This window comes from Microtus ochrogaster (genome assembly GCF_000317375.1).
Source record: "Microtus ochrogaster isolate Prairie Vole_2 chromosome 14 unlocalized genomic scaffold, MicOch1.0 chr14_random_3, whole genome shotgun sequence".
Taxonomy (NCBI): Eukaryota; Metazoa; Chordata; class Mammalia; order Rodentia; family Cricetidae; genus Microtus; species Microtus ochrogaster.
In genome coordinates this window covers 12,239,954-12,267,673 of record NW_004949098.1, presented here as the reverse complement: position 1 = coordinate 12,267,673, position 27,720 = coordinate 12,239,954, and the positions used below count along the sequence as shown (strand labels likewise).

Sequence of the window (27,720 nt, the reverse complement as noted above, 5' to 3'; positions counted from 1 at the left end):
AGCCACCATGTGGTTGCTGGGAATTGAACTCAGGACCTTTGGAAGAGCAGGCAATGCTCTTAACCTCTGAGCCATCTCTCCAGCCCCCTAGTTAAAATACTTTAAAAAGCAATTTTACATATGTGTATATGTTGCCTTGCATGTACAGCACATGCAAGCAGGCCCAAGGAGGCCGGAAAAGGGTGTTGGATCCTCTGGGACTAGAGTCACGGACAGAGTTGCAAGTCCTCCTGTGGGTGCTAGGATCCGAACCTGGGTCATTTGGAAGAGCAGCTAGTGCTCTCAATCACTGAGTCATTCTCTAATTCCTAGTTCATTAAGTCTGTTTTGAAATCTTTATGTGTTTTGTTTTGCTTTTTTCCTAGGAAAAACTGGTGGCCTTGAAATTCTTGGCCTAGGGCTAGGCATTGGTGCCTTTAAGGGAGGCAGAGGCAGGTCGATCTCTGAGTTTGAGGCCATCCTGCCTCTAATCCCACAATTTGAGAGGGAGGCAGAGGCCATCCTAGTTTACAGGGTTCTAGGACAGCCAGGGTTACACAGAGAAACCCTGTCATTTCACTGCCCTGCCACCAAATTATCAAATATAAAAATGTCTGAACTAGAAATCTCCAGGTATAGTGCCATATCCCAACACTCAGGAGGCAGAGACAGACAGATCTTTGAGTTCAAGGACAGCCTAGTCTACATAGAGTTCAAAAGTAGCCAGGGATATATACTCTTGCCAAAGAAAAAAGAAATTTTGCAAATACGAATGACCTTACCATCCTCCTCAGAAAAGAGCCATTGTCCTGTATCTCAAAGGAAGAAGGGAACTTGTGCTGTGCACTTACACCCTCCCAGTATTTTCAGTGTTACTAGAATCAGGTCCTCGTCAAACTGTGTCATCTCCTGTTACTTTGTAAAAAGGCCTTGTTAACTTGTTGGATGTAGATTATTCAAGGTGTATCTGGGGTGTGTGTGAAGAAGACAGAAAAATGTCTTTATTTATTTAATTTTTGTAGGTCATGCAGTTGCTGAAGAAGAAGCTAGAAAAGCCCACCAGCTCTGGCTTTCAGTGGAGGCATTAAAGTACAGCATGAAGACTTCATCTGCAGAAACACCTACCGTCCCACTGGGGAGTGCCGTTGAGGCCATCAGAGTCAGCTGTTCTGATAATGAATTTACCCAGGCTTTAACTGCAGCCATTCCTCCAGAGTCCCTGACCAGGGGGGTATACAGTGAAGAGACCCTAAGAGCCCGTTTCTATGCTGTCCAAACACAAGCCCGCAGGGTGGCGATGATTGACGAGACCAGAAATAGCCTGTACCAGTACTTCCTTTCCTACTTGCAGTCCCTGCTGCTGCTCCCGCCTAGGCAGCTGAAGCCCCCGGCAGAGCTCTACCCCGAGGATATAAACACATTTAAATTGCTCTCTTATGCCTCTTACTGTATTGAGCATGGTGACCTGGAGCTGGCAGCAAAGTTTGTCAATCAGCTAAAAGGGGAGTCCAGAAGAGTGGCACAGGACTGGCTGAAGGAGGCCCGAATGACCCTAGAAACTAAGCAGATAGTGGAGATCCTGACTGCATACGCCAGCGCCGTAGGAATAGGAACCACTCAAGTGCAGCAAGAGTAAGGCCTAGGAAGAGTTGTGTAATGTCATATTTCATATCAAAGAAAATCAGCATTGGTATCTGCAGGGTTTGCAACAAGGGTCCCAGAATTGTCTAGAAGTGATCAGGTTCCAAGTCCTGTGCAAGATGTTAACACCTGTTGCATTTACCGTCCTTACACTGCTATCATGCCAATGAACTCCAGGAGGCTTTATTTGCAACTTGTGTAACACTTCCTGTTTTTCAGGTTTTACTGATCAGGCTTGTGAGCCACTCAAAATAATGTTTGTGATCCCTACTATTGATTCTGCCCTTGGAGCAAACTGAATAAAGCAACACAATGAAAACTGAGTACTCTATCCCTTTTCAAATTGCCATTTCCAGTTTGATGTGTGAACAGAAAGCTTTCACAAGAAGCAGCCCGTGGTAGGGACTTGTGGTTACAGTTTCAGAGCTCGGAGCTGGGTAACCTGAAATCCAAGGGCTGCTGCTTTGGCTTTGAATGTTTGGGGTGAATGGATCTCCTGATGGTCAAAGTCAAGAGTGATGTAGAAGCCAAGTGCCAGTGTGTGTATAGTTGGGGACCTCGCACTCAGTGATTGAAAGGCACAAGAAGTAGTCAATAGTTCCCCAGAGGAAAAGCTGCATTACTGGGATCCAGCACACACACACATCTGTACTCTATCAGAGTTCTTGAGCTCACTATTCCTGCTGTGGTGTTGCTTCCCAGTACCTGGACTGAGGATCTTTAGTAGATGGAGGTTATGAACCTGGAATCAGAATTTAGCCAGACTGCCAATGAAGTCTGAGCTTGGCACAGTTGCCATAGTGAAGAAACATTATTTACTTTTGACTTAATTCTTCATACCTTGAATACTACCATCTCTACAAAAATCCTGCCAGTTTTTAACTTTTTGTTGGGGTATTAGAAAACATACCAACAAAACATCAGAGCAGTTTTCTGTATTGTCTTTCTATAGTTGCACACCTACAGCCTCTCCAAATGGGTATATTGAGGTCTTTGCACAGCACTGACCTTGCTTGCCTTTTGGCTTGGTAACACTGGGTCTGATTGGAGCACCTGCATGTGGATTGCCCTGTTTCTGAAGGTAGATGCACTGTAGGCGACTACCTGGACTGTTCACTTCCCTACTCCCATCTCTAATAGGATTGCATCTCAAAAGTACGTTATGTGTCATGTAAACCGAGCGTTTCTGTTCTTATCACAAGAATATACTATATCGTAAGGAAATCTAGTTTCTCTTCAAACCCTGAAAGGCTTTCTTCACACGTGACTAGGTCATTATGGTTCATGCTTACATTCAAGTCAGGCCATTCAGGGCCACACACTCAGAAAATCAGGTGGGTGTGAAATGATGTGATTCTTTGAGCTCACCAGAAGCAACACAATGCTTCCTTTTAGTTCTGTATCAAAGTAATGAAGGCTTCAGATGTTTTTTTGTGTGCAGGTGTCCTCCACTTGTTTTTTCAGACATGGCCTCTACTGGCTTGAAACTCATTAGTAAGCTAAGCTGGATGGCCAGTGTTTGAAGCATGCACATTCATGACTTTTTTTGGTGCTTACTGTAGGCTCTGGGGATGAGCTCCAGGTTCTTGAGCCCTGCTTACAAGCACTTCACAGACTGAGCTATCTTCCCAGCCCCTGGCTTTCAAATTTTAGGAAATTTCAGGACAGTGGCTATGACCAAGTGCTACCTACCTCTGTTATATTTAAAAAGGAAGGGAATTCCTGCTTAGCCTGTCCTTACTTGTGCCTAGCCCGGGCTAACTGCTAAAGTGAAATGGAGAGCTTTGCATTCTCGCTCCATTTCAGGGAAATGGAAGCTACCGGGCTTGTGCAACAAAGTCTGAGGTGTCCCGCAGTCAGGTGGGGCATGCCTGCTTCATGCAGCATCCCATTTAAACTGCATGTGAACAAATACTACGGCCACTTGGGACTTGACACAAAGCCAAGGGATCATCTGGGTCCAGTGTTTCCATCACCATACCTCATCCTGATTCCTGTAAGAGTGTTCAAACTGAGTGTGCTGGATACCTGGGATCCCAGCAAGATGGAGGTGGCAGCAGGAAAATCAGAAAGGCCAGACCTGATCTTTTTTTTTTTTTTAAAAAAAGAAAAAGGCCAGTGGCTGAAAACTAATGAGCTATGTTCATGCAGTAAAATCTTAAGCAGTCTTTAAACACAGAACATTGGATTAACGTTCATCCTCTGTTCTTTCAACAGGTTCTGGATAAAAGCAGTCTGCAAATCCCAAATGAGTAATCCCACCAGTTTCAAAGTAACTTGCTTGAACTCAGTGCAGAAGAACAGGCCATCTCCATTAACACAAAAAGCAAATAAAAAGGCTTGATTGGTAGGAAGCTTACATTTATCGGGTTCAGTGGTCTAGGCTTCTTTCACTTTCAGGCATGTAAGAGGCAGGGAGGTGATATGGTTTCTCTAAACTTGATAGTTTTATGAATTTTGGATGGTTACAAAGCACTATCTAGTAAAGGGGCCATTGCTGTGAGAGTACATCCTAATGGTATACAAGGTTGAGGCTGTCCATAAGAATAAGTGACCTTGCTGGGCGGTGGTGGCTCACGCCTTTAATCCCAGGTCAGAGGCAGGCGGATCTCTTGAGTTCGAGGCCAGCCTGGTCTACAGAGCTAGTTCCAGGACGGGCTCCAAAGCTACAGAGAGAAACCCTGTCTTGAGCCCCTTACCCCCCAAGTGACCTCTAGGAAGGAAGGTAACCGTTATAGAAGAGCACATACAAAGTGTTTCCTCTGGGCCGGGCGGTGGTGGCGCACGCCTTTAATCCCAGCACTCGGGAGGCAGAGGCAGGCGGATCTCTGTGAGTTCGAGACCAGCCTGGTCTACAAGAGTTAGTTCCAGGACAGGCTCCAAAACCACAGAGAAACCCTGTCTCGAAAAACCAAAAAAAAAAAAAAAAAAAAAAAAACAAAAAAAACAAAAAACAAAGTGTTTCCTCTGAACCCGATGCTATGTCTATTACAGCAGCTATGGTCATCAGAAAAGTTGGTTTTCCCAAACAAAGGTTTTAAGACCAGTGGGTCTTGGTCGATGAGGAGGCACTTAACCATTAAAGTCCATATTAAGGGACTAGAGAGGACAAATTCCCAATAGGTCCCACCTGTGGTACCAGCTCCAGGGGATCAGGTGTCCTCTGGGCACCTGCACGTTTGCATACAGGTAAATCAATCTTTATCCTAAGGTCCTACCTCGCCGCTCCATGAAAATCCTTTCTCCCATTTGTTTCATTGGTGCCCTAGTTTCTCCAGTTCCTGTTACAAGTCACTCAGATACATCCTGTCCTCACAGACTTAGCACCACTGGGGACTCAACATGTCTCATGCACACACATATCATACCAACTAGCTCCATTCCTAGAGTCTCAGAAAGTCTGTTGCTTTTCTTATGGCGGCTTTTATGTCAGGGCTGGCACCTGTTTTAAGCAGCACCCACTCTTGATGTTCCAACGCTTCTCAAGCCAGCTGGTAGTTTGTGCCTCTAGTCCCAGGATTCAGGAAGGCTAAGTATGTGGCCTATGAGTTCAAGACCAACCCAGGGTGCATAAGGAAAAAAGAAAAACCTACCCCTTGATTCTGGTGCTAATTGGGTGTGAATTGTAACTCCAAATTTCTATCCCATACCATCTGTTTTAAAACTGCGAAACTGAATTACAGGCAAGTCTTTCCCATATAAACATATGAAAGCCAGGCATGGTGTCACACAGCTACAATTTTGGCACTCAAGATGGCTTGCCCATCAAAGTCAGCACGGTGTACATAGTGGGAAAACGGGTTCCATAGCATCAAAAATCCATTTAATTAAGAGTCATTTGGGAATGTGGTACTAGAATAATGTGGGCTTGTAGGCATGGCAAACAGATCACTCAGGGAGTCAAACACTCAGAAATGGCCAGCGGTAGAGTTCTGTAAGAATTTGTACAATCTCGTTACCAAGGAATGGGAACCAGTGAAATAAAAAGCAAGCATAGGACTGAGACAGATGAAATTCAAGGCATGGCTGGGTCAGAAAGTAAAAACTGGAGTGGTAACCTTTTATTAGTAATGGAGATGAAGCTGGGCAGTGGTGGTGCACGCCTTTAATTCCAGTACTCGGGAAGCAGAGGCAGGCAAATCTCTAAATTCAAGGCCAGCTTGGTCTACAGAGGATAGGCTCCAAAGCTACACAGAGGAACCCTATCTCAAAAACAAAAAAGCAACAACAAAAATACTGGAGATGAAAGACTATGATGAGAGAAACACAAGCAGAAGACGGGACATGCATCATGTCACCTCCTGGCTCAGTGAAGGTTTGCTAAGAAACATGAGTTTGAGCTACACACATCAAGTGGATAAGAAGTCCATCACATGCTCGTGTAAAGGGTTTTCTATGGCTGGCTTCAAACCAGTGCTCAAGGACTGGGTGGGAAGGGGCATACCACAAATGCCAGGGAGAGGAACAGGAACCCCCAGGAACAGAAGAGTTGGAGCCAAAGGGCAGAATTAACATCCTTCCTGGCAGCCAGCTTCTCTGTCCTTTACCCAAATTGCTTTGTAGGTAATCAAGTGCCATCCCATCTTCCAAACCCATATTACTTAAGACTTTGTTTTCTAGATAAGAGAGTGCCAAGATTTATGAAGACAAGACTGGGCCCTAGCTTGGGAATAGACAGTAAATGTAGATGGGAACACAGACAAGATAAAGCTGTCCCTCATCAGTGCAGAACTCGGTGTCTTAGTTATCCGAGAGGACTGTATGGTGGCGGAAGCACTCGTGAACTTAGCCCTGAAAACCTCAAATTTCTATCCATTACTATCATTTGACAGAAGCACGATTAATATAATGTTGATCAAGGTGATCAGTAGCAATACAGTGTCATGACATTTCACATCCTTTTGTTATCACTAGCCCCCTTATAAAGTGCCCATATGGCCCAAAATGTCTTGTGGGGGGAGGGAGGAGAAAAAAATGTGCTTAAGCAAGAGCTGCACCACTCATACAACTCAAAACATTCTTGGGTATAGAAGACAAGGCTGGGGCTGGAGAGGAAACTCCCTTTGTAAAGAGCTTGGCATGTGCGTAAGAGGACCTCAGTTCAGATCCCCAAGTGTTTATGTAGAAAAGCCAGGCGGATCTCCAGGGCTGGCCAACTGGTCTAATGACCAGCAATCTCCAGGCTCAGGGAGAGGTCCTGCCTCAAGAAATAAACCTAGAGAAACAACTGGAGAAGATACCACTGACCCCTGGCCTCCATATGACCATGTACACACATTAAAAAAAAAAAAAAAAAAAAAGACTATATTCAGTTTTTAAATAAAAGCACACATCGAATCACTGTTTATTTAATCATTTTGCCAGTTGTGTAACCTAAAACCAGTTACTTGCTTCTGATTTAATTGGTTCTAAGATAGTTATTCACATTAAGTATTCCCCAAATTGGGATACGATCAATACAGCAACAATTATGTACCTGCATGAGAACCAGTTTAAACTGGTATTTCTAGGCCAAAGGGCCAGCACACCACAGAGCAGGTGGGCAGCAAAGGCCAGTGAGTTCTAACATGATGATTAATGGGAGTGAAGTCTGCAGACACTGCATTGCACAGACCTCATAGTGCTGGTCACTGTTTAGGCAAAAGCTGCCCAGATCTGCATCTCAGGTGCTGGAGAAGAATCCTAGGCCTTGTGTCTGGCTAGTGCTGCACCACTGAGTTTACATCTTCAGCCCTGTGTCTGCTTAGCTACCGCTTCCAACGTTCCAGCAGCTATGGTGAGCCATCTCACTTTCTTTTGTCTTCACTGATGTCACTGTCACTGTCACTGTCACCATCGCTACTGTTGTTTGACGCAGTGAGGTTACCCAGGGCTTCCCTGTAAGAAAAAGAAATGGTATTTGGTATCCCTGACATATACAGTCCCAACAGCTTTAAGAACCAAAGAAAGCTTCCAACAGTTCATATGACTCAAGAAACAACTATTATACCACCACCGCTGGCTTTGTAAGGGAACAATACCGTACCTGAGAAAGTGAAAAGCACCCTAAGAGGAGATACACAGACTTACTTTTGTTTTTCGTCGACTGTGAAATCTGTCATTATTCTTTGGGCAAGTCTCTCACAAACAGGCAAGCTGAAGGCACTTGCCAGCTTCACCACCTCAATGGCCAAAGCAGGGCTCTCAGATGCTTTTGCAGTGTCCATAAACTCCTCCAACAATTCACTTCTGTAAAAGAAAGCAAACTGAACGTTCCCAACTCACTTTTCCCCTATCAAGACAAAAGTAAAAGCAAGCAAAGTGCTCTTAACCACCCAATCACTTCTCTAGTGCCAACTTAGTCCCTTAACTTTTAGTCAAATATTTACATGAAAAGTTGAGAATATGTTTATTAGTCAAATCCTCATTAACTTTGGAGGGAAGTTACAAAATAACCTTCTGTATATCCCTGAGATATGATCACTGAGTGGAGAAAAGGCTCCCTCAGGATGTCCTGAATGGTAGGTGACGAAATGCTTGCCTGTCTAGCCAAAGAGCCCTCCCTCAAATGCAGTGGAGGTGCGTGAAGAAATTTCAAAGCCCATGCGACTAATTCAAGCCTCTACCAGGTGAGGCCTCTTGGTGTCAACTTACCTGGGAATCTTATTATGCTTTTTGAAAAGTGCCAACATTTTCCTGTCAAAGAAGAAAAAGATGACTGCTGACAGGAAAACAGGTGGCAACCACACAAAGCTGCTCTGTCTCTTCGCAGGCTCAGAAACCAAGTGACCTAAAGAGAAGTTACCTAGACTCCCTGAATTCCTGTGCTCAACTAGTTCTGGCTGCACAACCTAAACAGGCACAGCTGAGATGTGGCCAGCGACGAGGACTGCTTTTAGTGCTGTCCTCCAGGGCAGGAGGGATCCATCCAACAATGTGCAGATGAGAAGAAGCAGTGGGACACGCTTAGCCTACTTCCCTCTTAAAGCCTGAGTCAGTCTGCCCTAAAACCCAGTATGAAGAACAGGCTCAGATTAAGGCAACAGTCTCATATATGTGAACGCCATCAGCCTGCCACATGCAAGACAAAGGCAAAACACATACATTCAGCTCCCATGACTCAGCTGAGGTCCGTACCCCTGCGCCAATCATCACAGCCTGCTTCATAGTGTGTCAATCTGCCTGACCATGCAAATGCTTTGTTTGTCTTTACTGACAACACAATACCAAACAGGTCACATTTAACTGAGCTACAACCCAAAGACAAGATTCTTCTTCAGAAAAAGATGTTTTAAACAATAGACTAGCAATAGATATGCAATACATTCATGAAATACACACAGAAAACCAAAAGATATAAAATGAAACATGAATTCTCAGCTTGCCTGAACAATGCCCTCTTCTCAAATAAACCATACATACTGGCCTTACCAAAAGTTTGCTTTTTAACTGGTATTCGCAAGTGTCCACCCAAATCCCACTGTACTTCCTGTCACTAAGCTGAATTAGAGAACACTCATCTATCAACCTGAGTCCACGTTTTGGCTTTAAGAATAAATGTTGGCATTTACACTCACCATGCTTCCTGGGTTCTGCCACCTCTTAAAAAAAGGACAGCTATATACTGTAGAGAGTTGGCTGGCCAATCAAGAGCAGTCTGCCGGGCATCTTGGCTTTCATATGTGGATTTGATATCAGCAGCACAGTCAGCAAATGCCACCTGAAGCTAGAGGCTCTAAGAGTCAGTGCCTAGTTGGTCTGACAATTTTAAAACCAAGAAACTATCACATGCATGACTAACAAGAAATACAGTAAAAAGAAGCCTGGACCTGATTTGCAATAATACAGTTAACTACATGTTTGAAATATATCATGAATTTCCTTGAAAAGGTTGTGTATTATTTTATTGATTGGCTGTGTATAGATGTACACAAAAGGGTGCCAGAGCCCATGTGAAGAGGTCAGAGGACAACTTGTGAGGGTTGGTTCTCTTCTTCCATGTAGGTCCCAGGGAAAGAACTTTGATCATCAGACTTGGTAGAAAGTTCCTTTATCCACTGAGCCACCTCACATCTTTTTAGGTAGCAATTACAGAGAAAAATACAAACAACTCACTCTAATAATAAAAAAGTAATTTTTATTTTATGTGTATGGCTGTTTTGACTGTATGTGTCCCAGACAATTGTGAGCCTCCACCTGGGTTCTGAGAGTCGAACCAGGGCACTCTGAAAAAAGAGCACATTGCCCTTCATCACTGAGCTACCTCTCCAACCCTTCTTTTTTAATTATGTGTATGGGGGGGGGGGGAGGAGGCAATGCACTTGAGTGCAGTTATTTGTGAGCTGCCTGATGTGGGTACTGGGAACTGAGCCCTGGTCCTCTAGTGCTTTTCCACTGAGTCAGCTCTCTAGGCCCGGAATACTTATTATAAGATAATCTGGCATTCACTGTCATAACTATATTCCTGCTGCCTGCTTTAGACTAGAGGAATGAGGCTAACACTAAGATTGGTATTTTGCTACTGGTAATACATATTTAACCTAAATCTAGGTTTGCACATCTGAACCCAACAAAAGATGGGTAAATTCAGGGAAACAACCATTGAAAGGACATAATTTTAGCAAATACACAGGTCAGTATACATCTAATGATGGAACTTGAGCCTCAAGACAGTCTTACCTCTGGTGGGTGTTTATCCCTGGCCATGAGCATCAAGATTTCTTGTCTTAAGGCATCTCGGAAAGTATGGCCATACTCTTTACTATCTTAAAGCAAAAATAAATAAGTAAATAAATAAATAACACTGATCATCAAAATGCAAAACATCTGGTGAACCTTTATCCACTACTGACTTTTAACTTCTGGTGGGTGAGAAAGTTGGCACTCTGGGATGCAGAGGATCTCTGAGAGCTCAAGGCCAGCCTGGTCTACAAAGTGAATACCAGGGCAGCCAGAGCTATACAGTGAAATCTTTGCGTTCAACTGTTTGCAGTCAATGTAAAACACAGCACATGCCCAATACTAAGTAAGACAGAGCAGTACCTATTCTCAAAACACTGATTATCTGAAGCACATGAAACTGACCGAGACGCAACTATGTTTATGACTGTTAACAACACAATCAGCATTGCTACTGATTCTTACTGCACCAGATCAATCAGGCTTTATGGAAGGATACTGACACTAAAGCTTAAGTACGTTACATGATTAGCAATCTTTCCTAGATCCCATTATTTAAGAACTCCACAAAACGAGCATATTTTCCATGTGTAATCATCCAATATAAGAGGAGCAATAGTCCACAAATGTGTTAACTTAGTTAAGAATGAAAGTTTTCAGTCCTAAAAACACAAACAGAAGTTAAGATGATATTGCAAAAATTGACACTAACCTTTCCAAATCTGAGGAACCATTTCTAGCCTATTGGCCACATCCAATGCTTGCAGAAGCCCTATCAAAGTTTGGGAGTGGGGAAAGAAGACCTGAGAGAGAAGTACAAACATGACTTTAAAGTATCCATCAGGAGAGATACTCAGCAATCTATAAACACAAAAGACAAGTAATCCTCTTACTGAAGGTATTAGGTCCTTATACCACTTCAAGGTGACATCAATCTGTTCCATTGAACAAATCAAACTGAAAAACTTTGAACTGTGGAGAGAAAAGGCATGTTTAGATTAAAGCCTGTGTGCTTAACAATGAGGTTAAAAAATGAGTCAAATTTCAGTATAGTTATTCATGTACTGAACATAGACTTTTAATGTTTCTAATTTCAGGTTATTGAGATGGTCCAGGGGGTAAAGGTATTTTGTTTGCCACACAAACCTGGCAACCTAAGTTCTATCCCTGGAACACATGTAAAGGTAGGAGAGAAATTACTCCACAAAGTTGTCCTTTGAACCCCCACCCCGGACGCCCATGCTGTGGCACATACACACAATAATAAAAACTATTTCCAATTTCCAGTTATAAGGGTCAATGTTTCACCAAGAAAGTGTTAGCTATAATTAATTTCCCAATTGAGATCTTTTATTCCTCAGCTGGACCATTTGGGCTGTCTGCTCAGATCCTAGAACTATTATTTGAAGTAAATATTACTTGTATTGAAAGTACTCAGGGGGACCAACAACACAATCACGACACATAAAGTTATAAAATGTAAACAAAGAAGATAAAATCTCTAAATATACACTAGACGGGTCATTTTATCACTGCTTTTTATTTCTTTGTTTGTATGTATGTATGCAGATGCGCTTGCCTGTCCCGGTGAACGGAGGACAGCTAGTAGTCCATCTCACTGCTGTGACCACCCTGAGGTCATCTAGCTACTGGATCTGCGTATTTCTACTTCTTCCTTCATGCTGGGGTTATAGACACATACCACCAGTGAGTGCTGGGACCTGAACTCAGGACCTCATTCTTACCTAACAAGAACCTTACCCATGGAGCCATCTCCTTAGCCCCACTGCTTTAATCTCCAAGTGCTCAATAACTATGACATAATGGGCAGACAGCCTAAAACTAGAGCTGAGATAAACAGTCATTAACATTCTCCCATTGCAGAATTTAGTGATTAAAATCAAAGGAGAGATGGCTCAAGAGTTAAGAGCCCTTGGTCTAGAGTTTGGATCCCAGAAACCATGCAACAAACCAAGCATTCCTAGCAAATGCATGTTACCAAGTCCAAGGTAGAGCAGAGATAGGAGGCTTTCCAGGTGTGTGCATACACTCAGACAATCTCTCTTTAAAAAATATAAAGTAACATACTTACTAATAGAAATTGAGTTGAAGATCACTTCCAATCAATTTCCTGTTGTCCCCCGTATTTAAAAGACGATGTACTTGGTAAGCAAGTTCTAAATCTCTGAGAGATGAACACTGAAAATTTGCAACTAATATTACCCAGACATTCTTGTAAGCCAAACAGAGACTCAATACATAATGAAAAAGTATGCGTTTCTGGACCCAACCCAAGAGGCAGAGGCTGGTGGACCTCTGTGAGTTTGAGGTCAGCCTGGTCTACAGAGTTCCAGGACAGCCAGGGCTACGCAGAGAAACCTTGTCTTAAAAAAAAGTATGTATTTCTTTGCATAAATATTTAACTAACAATATTCAATTCATTACCTGACAGCAAAAAGGCACAAAAAATTGAGGAAAAAATAAGCCCTAGTTTTATGAAATTTAAAACAAAGTTACTGAACTAGCAATTCCGGTGCACCATTAAAATCACCATGAAACAGCTTGAAGAACCAGCCTTGAAATACGAGTTCTCCCCTCCTGTGACATACACTACCATAGGGCTACATCTGAGAGCCCATGAGCCCTTAAACAGGATGTTCTCTACTCATCCAGAAAACACGAAATTTCTCCTATGATGACAATAAAATAAAAACCAACATAATAATCTGTTTCCATCAATCTACAAAGCTAATGGGCAAAAACCATTCTGAAAGCTATCAAAGCAGGCATAAAGGACAACACAATAAAGAATAGAGCTGGGGTATGATTTTTAAAGTTTTGAAAGTATAGACTGTACAGAAAGAAGGAAAGTAGAAGCAAAGACATGACCAGAGAATTAACTGAAAGGACATGCAAAGCTCTCAGTTACAGGTAAAATGAAGAAATAGAGAGGAACCTGGGAAAAATAGGAAATGGCACTTACTACATTCATGGCCGACTGAAAAAATTTATCTGAAAAGAAAAGTTCACAAGTTTGGTTGCTATGGATGTAACCTTGTTTTCATATTAATTACATCACTATGCCAAGACATCTTGGCTTTTACAGAATATTCAATCCAAATACAAGGCCTCTAATGGCACTCAGGCAAACCACCCATCATGAGCTAAAGGAATAGCACAAGTAATTTCTGTACATACCATCATCCAGGTCCTGTGGGGAAAATGTCCTTCCCTCTAATTCCTGCATAATATCATAGATGATGAGGGATGGTGTTTTTATAGCGTTAGCTGCAGAAAAGGCAATTTTTTTTTTTTAAATCAGAAGTTCACTTTCACAAGCAGAACCAACTTCATAGCCCCACCCATATTTGCTGCCTCCATCTTTAGCCTAAGACCTGGCAGAGCTGGGCAGGGCCAAAACCTGCTTAAAGAGACCAGTATAGCCCAGAGCCTAAGCACTGGTAAAATCTTTAAGAATCACTATGCTCTGTTCTCATGTTCTACTTAGATTTCTTCACTTTTATTCATTTCTTTCCTAAAAAGCTCAAATTTCTCGAGTGGGTGATATGCGAGGTCTTTCTATGTGTTGCTTTTATTGTTGAAACTTTGCGGATAGGCCATGACCTCGTGATGATATACAGATTAATAGAAATAGGTTAAATTCATATGTAAGAGTTAGCCAAGAAGCTAGAGCTAATGGGCCAAGCAGTGATTTAATTAATACAGTTTCTGTGTGATTATTTCGGGGCTGAGGAGCCAGGAACGACCAAGTAGCCCCACTCCCTCCAACAAGTGGGACAAATACCAACAGCTCCCAATCTCAAACCAACACACTTAACCAAATTATTTAGTGGTATCTGTGTTCTTTTAAAGTAAAACCAGATAAGGAAGCCAAGAAAAAATATCCAACTGAAGAATGGATTAGTGGATGGGGCAATTGGCAGAAGTCATATGAGCCAGTCATGGCCACACATACTTTTAATCCCAACAGCGAAGTAGAAAGACCATGAGTCAGGTTCACCTGAGCTACATAGCAAGTTCAAGACATTCTACGCTACACAGCAAAATAACTGGGTTTTGGAAAAGGTAACCGAATAGGGCAAAAACTACACCTACTGAGATGGGAAGGGGGTGCCTTTGCAAACAACATGGTCAGAAGAATGGCAATTCACAGAAGCAAGAAGTCAGCCCAGTTCAACATAACTCAATACTTGGTGCTAGTTCAAACTCTTTATTTTAATAAGCCAGGTATTTATTTTAGGCATATTTAAGCCCAGCCCAAAGTGGAAAAAGTCTCCTGGTGATGATGAACTCAATCCGATGTGTAAAGTAAAGCATGGCTACATCAAAACTATTGGAAACATAAGTGATATTGGGACTCTTTCATAATGAGAGGCTCTATAGATTAACAAAGAAAGCAGGCTCAAGGTAAACACCCGAGAAGGGTCTGGGGGGTAAGTGTGGTGAGGCTATACAGGTCACCAGGCTATTAACCCTATCTATTCCCGTCACAGGCTATTAACCCTATCTATTCCCGTCACAGGCTATTAACCCTATCTATTCCCGTCTTTTGGAGGGAAAACACGTTATCTCTCCACTCGAGACAACCTGGTGTGTTCAACACCACTGTTTTCCCTAGTGCTTCTCTGTGAGCACTAAAACTTACATTCCTATCACTAACACAAAAACACACGTGTAGCCAGCAGAGCTGAAGAGAGAGGACTCAGCAATGAATTCATATACCAAAGACCAAGAAATACACTGTAGAAACACAGCCTTTTTGATAAAAGGTTTTTATTTTATTCATATATATTAGTGTTTTTCAACCTTCCTAATTCTGAGACCTTTTAATAGAGTTACTCATTTTGTGGTGATCCCCCAACCATAAAATTATTTTAGTTGTTTTTTCATAACTGTGCAGGATATCTGATATGGGACCCCAGAACCACTGATATATGTGAATGAGTACCATGTGTGTATTGGTGTTCTAGGAGTCCAGAGGAAAATGCCAGCTGCCCAGAAGTTGGAGTTACAGGTGGAAGTGAGTCTGTGGGTGCTAGGAGTGGAACATGGGTCCTCTGAAAGGTCAACAAGTTCTCTTAACCAATTAAGCCAGTAGTTCTCAACCTGTGGGTTGTCAGATTACCCTTTCAACAGGGGTCACATATCAGAGATCCTGAATATTAGATATTTATAAGCATTACAGTAGCAGAATCATAGTTATGAAGTAGCAATGAAAATAATTTTATGGTTCAAGGTCATAATATGAGGAAGTGTTTTAAAGGGTCACAGCATTAGGAAGGTTGAGAACCACTGGCTTAAGCCATCTCTATGGCCCTCAAAATTCTACATATAGAAAAAAAAATCACACTGTGTACAAAAATAATTAAAAATGGGTCAAAGACTAATGAAGGACATAATACTCAAAATGCTAAATAAAAACCAAAGGGACATCACTTTAAAACTATGGCATAGGCAAGAACTTTCTGAAAAGGAAATATGCTTATTAATCTCAACATTAAGGTACAGGGGTTAGGAACCACAGGTTTCTGGGGATTTTATGGTCTTTTCCACCCGTCTCACCGTGAACGGTGGGATTAGACGCGTGGTTTGGCTTCACACTGGTTCTGGAATCCAATTTAAATTCCCAAGGCTTGCAAAGACCTAACCCACTGAACCATCTTTTTGTAACAGGGTTTGTCTTGGTGCTATGATAAAATGGAATGACAAGAGCAAGGTAAGAGTAAAATGGCGAGGCTGGATGGCCCTAAGGCGAAAAACCTGCCCATTCCTGCTGAGACTACAAGTATGTGCTACCACACTTGGGTTCTGGGATCAAGCTCTATAGTTTTTCAATTGTGTAACAAACATTTTACTAAGTGACCTATCTTCCTAGGGTCTCTAGCTCCCTTTCTCTGACAATCATATATCATATGCTGGCCCAACATCTATCTGATCTGATTGCTTTGATTTTTCAAATTATTACAGACAAATGACATGAGGTCTGGAATATATGATGGAGTTCCATTTAAGAGAAACAGATTCAATTTGCAGGAGAACAGAATTGGAGATCACTCTATTAAAAAAAATAAGTCAGACAACTCTTACATTCCTTTTTCACATAAAACCCAGAGTATGCAGACGCTTCTGTTTATATATGACATATGAAAGTAGAGGGAACCACTGTATGAAAAATGACAGGAGTGTGGATGGCAGAGTAAGAGCGGGTAATTTGTGGGGGGTAAGATAGCTCGGTGGTACAGAAGAGTAATTGCTGCCAAGCCTGATGATGGAGTTTGATTCTTAGAACCCACAAAGAAAAAGAATGTAGTTGCTGAACCCTAATGTCACATTTTCTTTAATATACTGAAACTACCGATACGTGATTACTAAGTTATTACACTGAGCACATGTGAACCTGTGTTACTGTGCCTATCTAAAACACCGGAATAAGCTTCCATGTGTGATTCATTTGGGAGCTGGGTGGTGGGCCCCACAAAAAAACAGAAGATCAAAGACAAAGGGAACAAAAGAGAAAAAGCAAGCAACTAAAGTACACTTTACAGCCCTCTCCAGTTTGCATTTATGTCACAATCAAGGGTTCTACTCTAAAGATTAACCTTTTGTTCAAACTAATTTTTTTGGGAAATAACTGTCTTGAAGGCCTCCAACCTTGACTCTTCTGCTTCGGTCTCCTAAGTGCTGGCACCAGGACTGTAGGTATCCAGCACCACGCAGGGCTGAATTCTCTATTTTTAAATGTTTTTTTATGTGTATGCTTGTTGTTTGTTTTTCAAAACAGGGTTTCTCTATGTAGACCAGGCTGGCATTGAACTCACTGAGATCTCGTAAGTGTTGGATTAAAGGCATGCGCCACCAGGCCCAGCTGTGTATGGAGTTTTGTTTGTATGTATGCTTATGCTTCTGCCCTTGGAGGTCAGAAGAAGCATCGATCCCCAAGGACTGGAATTAGAGATGATTGCGAGGCACCATGTGGATGGATGCTGGGAACTGAACAGTTCTCTCAAAGAACAGTGTTCTTTTCTCAGCCACTGAGCCATCTTTCCTTTCCAGCCTCTATTCTTAATTCATATAAGGAGCAAGTACTACAATAATTACATAAAACTCAAAAGAAATGACTTTCATATAAATCAAAATAATGTAAAGTTATACATACCTCGGTGATAAAAGAGATGAATAATATGATGGTATGTTGCAAGTGAGGGCTCTCAAATTACCAAGTAGAGAGAAAAAAAGAGAAATAAATAATAACAGTTATCTAAAATAAAGTTGAAGCACAATGGTAACATTTAAGCAAAAGATATTTCTATTCCTTTGAAGACATTCTTAGCTTGTCCCACAAAAAGGTGAAGTCACCCTAAAGACAACACTTTGTTACTATCCATACGAGCGATTTATTACTGACAACAGCAAAACACCACGAAGTCAGTCAATGCCCAAAGAATCTTAAACTAAGCAATTACTGAAGCATCTACTATATAGTAGTACATAATTAGAGCTGGAATACCTAATTATGCTAGAAAAACATCCTGGAATTTAAAACTGGCTAGCAAAGTCATCAATTCCCTTTAAAGTCAAGAGAACTACAAAAAAGTCTTTCAGGTGTTAAAGTAACATTGTATTTACTGTAAAAAAAAATATGAAATAGAAGGCATCACCTATCAGACAGTTATCACTTGGTATGCATGGGACCCTTGGTATCCAGGACCCCTGATGCCCGGCTATTCAGATGCTCATATAAAATGGTGACGTATTTACATGTGACTCATACACATCCTGATGTGCACGTCAAAGCATTTTAGATCTCCAGTAACATCTGCTGTGCTACAAATGTTATGCAAACAACTTCTTGTATTGTTTAGGAATGTTCAAAAACCAGTATATACATATTCACAATGATTTTATCAGACATTTTTATCTGAGTTGAATGCCAAGACAAAAAGGAGCAACTGCACATGAAATTACACCTGCTACAAGGAAACCCTAACAGGAAAGTAATGGTAAAGGTAAAGACACTTCCTGCTTTTGTGGCTGAGACCAGAGGCCAGCTCACCTCACCTTCAGTAAGGACCCAGGATGTACCCTTACCTATTCCAATGTGTTTCATTTCACGTAATGTCTGTAAGGCCGGCAGCCTTCCAAGCAAGTAAAACTTCCGGAGACTCTTCAGCATGGCATTGAAAGTCTGCAGGTTCGGTTTCACCTTCTGTGCGACCATATGTTTCAGCAGATCCTGGGCGAATCCAAAACAGGAAATTTTTTTTACTCCAGCATAATCTGCCAAAGCACAGAGAATTTAATTCTGTGGCCACATATGAAACAAATTATTAACTATATCCTTAATTTAATAATTATCTGCTTTAAAAAACAAACAGCCTGGTTTGGTAGCCCAGCACTTGAGATTCAGAGGCAAGGGATCTCTGAGTTCAAAGCCAGCCTGGCTTACATATCAAGCTCCAGGCTAATAAAAGCTAGATAGTGAGACCCTTTCTGAAAGAAAACCAGCAAAACCAAAAGCTGACAAAGAACTGCCTGCCAGGGATCTCATCTTCTAGAAAGCCTCTGAACACTGTCATAGGTCAACGTGTCTGTCTCTCCACATCCTATCATGCACCACAGGGGATTTGCAATCTTCCACCAACCTGAGACTAAAATGAAAAGCAACCATGGTGACCATAAAAACACATTCTATTTCTACGTTTCGACAAAATCTCTCCAGTGATTTTAATTTAACTTCCCTGGTTAGAATTCTACAGCAGGTAGGTATGTACCTTTGCACCTAACAATAAAATCAATTAGACATTAAGTGTCCCAACTCTTCCTGCATCCTATCTATGTAGTCACTGACAAATCAGTATTCCTCCCCACAACAGAGAGGCCTATGGAGTCAGAGATCAATCAGTATCCTCCTCAGAACCTACAATAGAGAGGATTCTTAAGCAAGGGACCGCCACAAAAATGCTAAATTAGTATTTCTTAGTCAAAGGGACAGCAAGACAATGAAGGTATTTCCTTACCAGTATGTTATTCCATTTGTCCTCAAATTTCTCATCAGGCATAAACATCTTTGCTTCAATCAGTGCATTGAAGGTGTACACATCAGCTGTAAAAGAAAGTACCTTAACAAAACTTGAGGTTGGAAATTTACTTCAAAACAGATGAAGTGAAAAGAAAATGGTCATAGAACCAGATCTCTAATCCCATCTTAATCACTAGTGTGGCAGCAAAAGTCAAACAGCTCCCCAAACAACAACCGTGGGTCAATGACTGAGACAAAATTCAAAAATCCCACCGATTCTTGTTAGAGTATTGTTTCTCAACCTGTAGGTGCATATCAGATATCCAATATTTACATTAGGAGTCACAACAGTAGCAAAATTATAGTTATGAAGTAGCAACAAAATAATTCTATGGTTGGGGGGTCACAACAACATAAGGAACTGTATTAAGGGGTCACAGCATTAGGAAGGTTGAGAACCATAGTACAGAGGAAGACACAGCGAGAGGGGAGTCCCAAACTCACCACGAAGTCTGTTATTTAATAACTCAGTATACAAGTTCAATGCCTGTGCATAAGCTCGGTGCTGGAGAGAGAAAAACAACATCATCAAAATCTTCCCAGCAGGGAACGTGAATACACTAAACAGGAGCCTCCAATTCTCAGGAGGCTTGCATCCTAGTACAGTAGGGATCTTCCGGGTACACTAGCAATGCTTTAGAGACATTTTCAAGGATGACACTGAGGGTGAGGCAAGAGCATGTTAGACAACTCACAACTAACACTAAGACATCTCAGAACATAAGGGAGCCGGGCGTTGGTGGCGCACGCCTTTAATCCCAGCACTCGGGAGGCAGAGGCAGGCGGATCTCTGTGAGTTCGAGACCAGCCTGGTCTACAGAGCTAGTTCCAGGACAGGCTCCAAAGCCACAGAGAAACCCTGTCTCGAAAAACCAAAAAAAAAAAAAAAAAAAAAAAAAAGAAAAGGGAAAGCTTCCAACCATCTGATCTTCAAGAGGAAGCGGTAACTCAGCCTTTAAGAGTGCTCATCACAAGAACCAGAGTTCTAAATCCCACACCCATGCCTGTAGTTAACTGGTTCCAAGGGATCCACACCGTCTACTATCAACTGCAGGCATACAATGAAAGTGTGTGTACATGCATGCATACAAGCATATACACACACTCCTATATAACACAAGACATAGACAGAAGCATACACGCATGAATAAACAGAAAACAAACTCAAAAACTTTAATAAAGCTTGTTCAACCCTAATCCAAAATCTGAGATGTTGAGAAGCTCAAAAATTTTGAGTCCCATAAATAGAACCTCATTTAACAGGCTACAAACAGAGCATAGACTCACAAAGATATTACATAAAATGATTATGCTAAGTCCTGTAGTATAGGCCCATGATCCCAATTACTCTGGAGATAGGATGGAAAGAATTGTTGAGTCTGAGGCCAACCTGGGCAATTTCAGAAAGCCTGTCTCTCAAAAAAAGAAAGACAGGCAGGAAGGAAAAAGAAAAGTGCTTTTGTTTGGTATTGAAGCACCTTTTTTTTTTTTTTTTTTTTTTTTTTGCTTTTTCGAGACAGGGTTTCTCTGTGGCTTTGGAGCCTGTCCTGGAACTAGCTCTGTAGACAGGCTGGTCTCGAACTCACAGAGATCCACCTGGCTCTGCCTCCCGAGTGCTGGGACTAAAGGCGTGCGCCACCATCGCCCGGCCTTGAAGCACCTTTTAAGACAAGGCAGAGGCAGACATATTGCTGTGAATTTACGCCTTGTCTGCATAACAACCCAGGCAGTCAGGGTCATATACTGAGACCCTGTCTAAGCAAAACTATTTTCAAGTTATGTGTATAAAAGTTGTATGAAGCAAACAGACACCCTGTTTAGAACTGACTCAACCCCCAAAAATCACATTATACATACACTCAGGATCCCAGGCATCTCCCAACCATGTTAGTATAAGGGTGGAAAAGAATCACCAACTCAATAGACCTTCAAGATGAAAATAAATAATGGAAGGTACCTTTACCATCCCTCGGATCATTGTGCAGTAGGAGTGTGCATTCTTCTCTGGCATTAGAGCAAAGACTCTCTCAGCATTGTTTTGTGTTCTAGAAACAACAGAATGAACATGAACCAGAGGCATTGGGAAAACTAGTAGTAACTGCCACCATTTTCTTCAGAACCATTGTACCACCCAGAAGAGTGTGACAGGATTATCTCAAAAATGGAGGGTCAAAAAGGTCTACAGTTGTCTGCAAAGGTCTGCAGAGCTCATGGTCCCCAGGTAAAGAAAAACTCTGCAGACAAGATACACAGTGCAGGATCTCCTCTGTTCCCCACCCCACTTCTTGTCTCCTGATACAGAATTCCCAAGGCAAGCATGATTCGAATGCGAACGATTTTGCACCTCCACTAGAGGAAAAGAAAATGATACACTTTATATACATTTTCCTTTATACTCAACTTTATATTTCCTAATCTAAAGAAACCAGACAGAACTACAATATAAGCCAAGTCCATGTGCGTGTCATTTGTTTCAATGTGTGTCACATGTGCTAGTGCTCACAGAGGTCAGACCGCCCAGAGCTGGAACTACAGGTGCTGGGAACGGAACTCAAGCCATCTTAGAGAACAGGAAATGCTCTACAGAGCCATCTCTCCGGATCTCAATTTCTGGTATTAACAGTAGCCGTCTTTTCTATACATCCACGCAGAGTACTTATTTTTATCTTACACACTCTCTAATTAAACATCCAACCATGAGTATTATTTACTCTTTTTTCAAACTATTTCTCATTCACAAAAATACACGAACTCTATCAGAATTAGGAATCTACATCTCAAGGCAGCACTATTAATGAAACTAAAAGAGGAAAAACAAAAAGGACAACCAGGTCAAACCCTAAATGGGTTTTGTATGGTGGCAAGAGTTAACACTCTTAAAAGGCTAAGCCAGAAGTGATGTTGTATACTTGTTATACCAGGCCTTGGGAGCAGAAGCAGGGATGGTCTGTGTTTGAGGCTAGCCTGGGCTATGTAGGTAGAATCCTGAATATAACAATAACTAATAAGCCAGGTGAAGTGGCACACACTTTTAATCCTAGCATTCAAGAGGCATAAGGATCTCTGAGTTAAGGTTAGCTTGCTCTACATAGTGAGCTCCAGGACAGCCAAAAACTGCAGAGAAACCCTGACACACACAGATACACAGAAAAGACAAAATGTCTAAAATATAAAGACAGATTGTAGAATACATCTGTAAAATGAAGGGGGGAAAATCTGTTTAGAACATTTTCAGTCCAGAGGACTGTAAAATCCCCAAAATATAAGATTCTCAACGAGTAACATACTTCCAAGGAATAGTCTTCATTTTGGATGTCTGATTACTTTCCTCTGTAGCCTCTTCCTAGAATGAATGAAATAAAAGGTAAGACAATATTTGCTAGTGGACTACTTAAGAAAAATCAGAGCCGGGCAGTGGTGGCGCACGCCTTTAATCCCAGCACTCAGGAGGCAGAGGCAGGCGGATCTCTGTGATTTTGAGGCCAGCCTGGTCTACAAGAGCTAGTTCCAGGACAGGAACCAAAAGCTACGGAGAAACCCTGTCTCGAAAAATCAAAAAAAAAGAAAGAATAAGAAAAATCAGAAAAGCAAAGAAAATTTAGAAAGCTAAAGGGAAATAAATCAGTAAAAGGCAACGAGAAACAAAAGAAAATGCTCCCACCCACAGAGAATTCTTTCAGTGTGAAATCAGTGAACACAGAGGAAAGCAAAGTCAGCTCTTAAACAAGAGATCATTTAGAGATAGGACAAAGACAATGCCCTCTGCAGCCTGTCTAGGGGTAAAAAGCAGAAAAGAAAACAAAGTGGCATCTACTACAGAACCCAACACTGGTTCGACTCAGAAAAATACTGCACATATGGGGTAAAAGCAAGAGATACTGCCATTAATGTCTAATAGTAGACCTTTAACACTAGAAATTCTGCCCTTACTTATAAACCAAGTGTCAGGGATGAGGCAGACATAGAGGCCTGACTGGCATTTCCAAAAACCAGGGTTAGTTCTGTAGGCAGCCAGCTATTTCAGGAGCAAGGCTGGGAACAGGGGGCCAGTCTGGCAGGGCTCAGAAGACATGACTTGCTCACTGCCCGAGCACTTTACAACACTAGTTACTATGTAGGGAAGTTACCCACAGGATGAAGAACAGAAACAATCCGTAATATCATTACTGAGAAATACTTTTAAAATATTTTTATCGTCTGCAAATGAAAAAATGTTTTTTAGAAAAATAACAAAAATTGAACCCCTTATCCAAAAGAGTGTAATAAACTAAACATGAAATTTACTCTCCAAATACATACAACATGAAGTTTTGAAAGACTGAAATCATATAAGGCCAGGCGGGAAGTTCCCATTTAATAGATAGCCAAAAAGTTCATATTTTGGAGCGTTTCAGTTATAAAATTTGGATTGGGGATTTTTAATTATGGATGCTCAGTAACCTCTTCCTTCCAGGATGAATCATTCCATACCACCAGGGCTATCCTGACAGCTCAACAGCTTCATTATCATCACCTGCTATTGGCTATCTACACTGTTTTCAGGATCTTTGCACATACAGGCATAAATCCATACCAGTTTAGAAAAACACTTCATACACACCTCTGTATACCGGATACAAAGAATCCCTTGAAATCTATTTCTAGAAATAAAACCCTCAAGCTTGACTGTTACTATTCCATCTACAGGCAACACTTGGCTTAAGCCCAGCATGCTCCCTCCTCTGCCCACATCTGTATAAATTTTAAAAATCCATCGTGTTCAGTATGGACCTGCAAATGCTATAGCACACAAAGAGATCACAGGACAACTCTGAGGAACTAGTTGGCTCTTTCATAGCATCTTTACAATGGCTCCAGGTACCAAACTCGGGGTTCTCAGGCCTGTGGAGTAGTACCTTTACCTGCTCAACTATCTCACTGGCCCTATATGTACAACTTTTGAGCAAAGGGTAACCAGTGACAAAATACAGAATCTTTCCTTGATCATTACCCAACACAAAGTCACCAGAGTGACAGAGGACTGGATCAAATGTTTCTGACCAAAACTTTGCCTGAGTATATAGTACATGAAGACAAACTATTGCTAAGTAGAATAAAATTAATGTAATTGTTTCATTAAGAAAACACAAATCAAAACTATACTGAGATTCTACCTCACCTTAGCCACAAATGTTGGTGAGGCTGCAGGATAAAAGGAATCCTTAAATACGGCTGCTGGGGACATAAAACTAGTGGAGCGGCTATGGAAATCAGCATGAAATTTCCTCAAAACAGCATCCAATCCAGCTATGCCATTCCACAATGCATGTATATGCCTGAAAAACTACATACTGTAAAGATACCTGCACACTTATACTTACTATGGCCCCATTTACAATAGCTGAACTGTAGCACTGACTATGCTGGGCCTCATTCACCATGCAGAACAGGTTGGCCTCAAATGCAGAGATTTACCAGCCTCTGCATATATAGCTACCACTCCCAGCTATGTGTAGCTAGAGCTAACGGTGGTGCCTGCAACCCAGGTACTTAGGAGGCTGATGCACGCAGAATATGAATTTAAGGGGCAGTCCAGTCGAGCAGTGGTGGGGCCTTTAATCCCAGCACTCAGGAGGCAGAGACAGGTGGATCTCTGTGAGTTCAGGAGAGAGCCCAAAAATCTAAAGAAAAACCCTGTCTCAAAAACAAACAAAAAACAACAACAATGAAAAAGAGACTAGTCCAAGCACATTAGCATGATCGCTATCTCAAAAACAAACAAACAAAGGGGGGAGGCGCTGGAGAAAGGGTCCCACAATTCAGTACTTATCTGGTATGTGTAGGGCCCTACGTTCACCTCCCCCCAAAATGTGTGGCACATATTCAGCCATAAAGATCAAAATTCTGTCATTTGTAGAAAAATGGGTAGAACTAGAGATTATATATAGTCAGAAAAGCAGACGTTGCTTGTTTTTTCCTCATACGAACAAAGTAGAAGGGGAGCTATTTGGGAAAATGAAAGAGACCACTGGGAAAGGTGAGAGGGTAAGGGGAGGGGTATTATTAAAATACAGTGCATATATCAATGAAATGTCATAATAAAACACATCATTTTGTATAATATACACTGATTAAGAATGAATACAAACCAATGATCAATGTGCCTTCCTTCATCAATCACTGCTCACTGAAGGCTACTCTGCCCTCTCAGTACAGACCTTTACTACTCTGACACATGGCACACAACCCTGGCCCATTTTGAGAAAACATTATTTTAGAAACAAAAAGCCAATTTTTTTTTTTTTTTACCAAGTTTTCCATATGCTCAGTTTGTTGAAATGGATAGTCAGCTGGGGGCTCTTGGTCACCATAGTAGCACAATAAATCCAAGAGACTATTAGTTGTTTCAAGAGAGACTGTGGTTCCTGTGGTTAGGAGAAAAAAAAAGAAAGAAACCTTCAAATATCCAAGAGCCAAAGAATGCCTGTTAGATAAAATTCTTCATTTTTTTTTCTATTAATGGTGGCTTATTTGGCTACATACTTAATCCCTCCTACCATGTTACCAATTAACCATGATGGCTTTCTGGTGACTCTGTCCCACTGTCCCCCTGCAAACTGCATGTAAGACGCTGTTTCTTAATAAACTTGTTTGCCATAAGACAAAGCTTGTGTGAGACCTTTTGACCCCAGTTTTGGTATCTTCTGCTTTCTGACCCCTTGGCCTTTCCTCTCTGGAACCTGTCACTGAAGAATGACCTGAGGGTCCAGGTCAATTTCCACTTAATTCCCTTAGACAGATCCACTGAATATACAAAAACAATTATCCCAACTGGATTCAGGCCCTCAGTAAAACTGTACTAAGAATGACTAGCATAAATGAACAATCACAATCATCTTAAAAACCACTCATTTGACTCCCAGCACCTCAAAAATCCACAACAAAACCCACCAAAAACCTACTGCTCAAAACAACTCCCATGTCAGCACTCATTTTACAGAGAAAAGTACAAAGGAAAGAAAAGAGGGGTCTGGAGAGATGGCTCAGCAGCCTGGAGCATTTTTGCTCTTGCAGAAGACCTGTGAACTTTGACCCCCCCACACATGGTGGACCACAAGCATGACTTCAGTTCCAAGGGAGTGAATAGTCTCTTCTGACCTCCACAAATAGCAGGCACATGACAACCATACTTACATATACAGAGCAAAAACACCCATACACACAAAAAATATATAATCTTTTTTCAAAAAGAAGTATTTTTTTTAAAAGGTTAAAGGCTCAATTTATTAAGCTTGGTATAATTGCCCAGACCTACAACCCAGCATTTTAGACAGAGGCGGAAGGAGTTCAAGGCCATCCTTGACCAAAAAGTGTTTAAGACCAGTTTAAGCCACATGACACTCTGCCTCAAAAACCCCAAAAGAATTTACTGAGGGGCTGCACACACCTATACCACTATCCCCGAGGAGCGCAATCCAGATTCCTGCCAAGCACTGCTCACACCAGGAAAGCAGAAAAACCTCACCAACATACTATCTGCTGTCATCCTTCAGGTGTCAGACACCTAAATTCCTGAAGGGTATGAGAAAATGTTTTGGGTTCAAATCGTATTTTCAATGATTTCCCACGTTTTTATTTCTTCTATTCTAATTCATTAAACAGCATTCAAGACTCCTAAAATTTAATGATAATGGTCCCTCTGAGGTGACCACATGTACATTCACTGTAGCTTACCAGCCACAATATCTAGAATTGTATTTCCTATAAAGTTCTTCAGATCTAGCCAGGCAATAGTGGTGCATGCCTTTTATCCCAACACTCATGGAAGCAGATGCAGGCAGATCTCTATGAGTTCAAGGCCAGTCTGGTCTACAGAGTGAGTTCCAGGATAGTCAGAGACACACAGAGAAACCTTATCTCAAAAAACCAAGAGTTCTCCATATCTAACTCAAAGCACAACATGATATTAGACACTTGGGAAACGTTGCATGGCCTTTAACTAGGTTACTAAGTGAGGCAGAATCACATCAATATCCAAGTCTCTGATCCCAGTTGAACAATCTTTCTTTTAAAATACTCCTCTGGGGCTGAAGAGATGGCTCAGCAGTTAAGAGCACTCGCTGCTCCTCCACAGGACCTGGCTTGATTCCCAGGACCCAAAATGGTGGCAAAATAACCATCTGTAACTCCAGTTACTGAGGATCTGATGCCCTCTTCTGGTCTCCGCAGGCACCAGGCCCACATATGATGTACACATAATACATGTAAACAAAATTCACACAAAACTTAAAATATTTCTGGTTTTTTTTTTTTTTTTTTGGTTTTTCGAGACAGGGTTTCTCTGTGGCTTTGGAGCCTGTCCT

At 41.6% G+C, this 27,720-nt stretch overlaps 2 protein-coding genes and 1 non-coding gene across 15 annotated transcripts in view; 1 reads left to right on the top strand and 2 right to left on the bottom strand.

Moving 5' to 3' along the window:
• Immt (inner membrane mitochondrial protein) overlaps nucleotides 1–1,943 on the top strand; it is a 50,062-nt gene extending 48,119 nt beyond the window's left edge. For all 10 annotated transcript variants that reach the window (XM_026787976.1, XM_013352852.2, XM_005364754.3 and 7 more), the window contains one exon: nucleotides 1,002–1,943. In XM_026787976.1, coding sequence (XP_026643777.1) covers nucleotides 1,002–1,615 — 614 coding nt within the window. In that variant the 3' untranslated portion in view covers nucleotides 1,616–1,943. The remainder of the gene's footprint in view (nucleotides 1–1,001) is intronic.
• Nucleotides 1,944–6,932: 4,989 nt separating this feature from the next.
• Nucleotides 6,933–27,720, bottom strand: part of Ptcd3 (pentatricopeptide repeat domain 3) — a 34,201-nt gene continuing 13,413 nt past the window's right edge. For all 4 annotated transcript variants that reach the window (XM_013352860.1, XM_026787978.1, XM_005364747.1 and 1 more), the window contains 17 exons: nucleotides 25,667–25,782; nucleotides 22,666–22,721; nucleotides 21,336–21,423; nucleotides 19,823–19,883; nucleotides 19,317–19,402; nucleotides 18,388–18,532; nucleotides 17,456–17,506; nucleotides 13,477–13,566; nucleotides 13,262–13,290; nucleotides 12,371–12,477; nucleotides 11,172–11,250; nucleotides 10,991–11,081; nucleotides 10,279–10,364; nucleotides 9,177–9,325; nucleotides 8,254–8,295; nucleotides 7,690–7,848; nucleotides 6,933–7,497 (listed from right to left, as the gene is read on the bottom strand). In XM_013352860.1, the coding sequence (XP_013208314.1) occupies nucleotides 7,407–7,497; nucleotides 7,690–7,848; nucleotides 8,254–8,295; nucleotides 9,177–9,325; nucleotides 10,279–10,364; nucleotides 10,991–11,081; nucleotides 11,172–11,250; nucleotides 12,371–12,477; nucleotides 13,262–13,290; nucleotides 13,477–13,566; nucleotides 17,456–17,506; nucleotides 18,388–18,532; nucleotides 19,317–19,402; nucleotides 19,823–19,883; nucleotides 21,336–21,423; nucleotides 22,666–22,721; nucleotides 25,667–25,782 (1,526 nt within the window). In that variant the 3' untranslated portion in view covers nucleotides 6,933–7,406. The remainder of the gene's footprint in view (nucleotides 7,498–7,689; nucleotides 7,849–8,253; nucleotides 8,296–9,176; nucleotides 9,326–10,278; nucleotides 10,365–10,990; nucleotides 11,082–11,171; nucleotides 11,251–12,370; nucleotides 12,478–13,261; nucleotides 13,291–13,476; nucleotides 13,567–17,455; nucleotides 17,507–18,387; nucleotides 18,533–19,316; nucleotides 19,403–19,822; nucleotides 19,884–21,335; nucleotides 21,424–22,665; nucleotides 22,722–25,666; nucleotides 25,783–27,720) is intronic.
• On the bottom strand, nucleotides 8,624–8,760 carry LOC113458026. Its single transcript, XR_003378470.1, has one exon. It is a non-coding gene; the product is annotated as a small nucleolar RNA SNORD94 (small nucleolar RNA).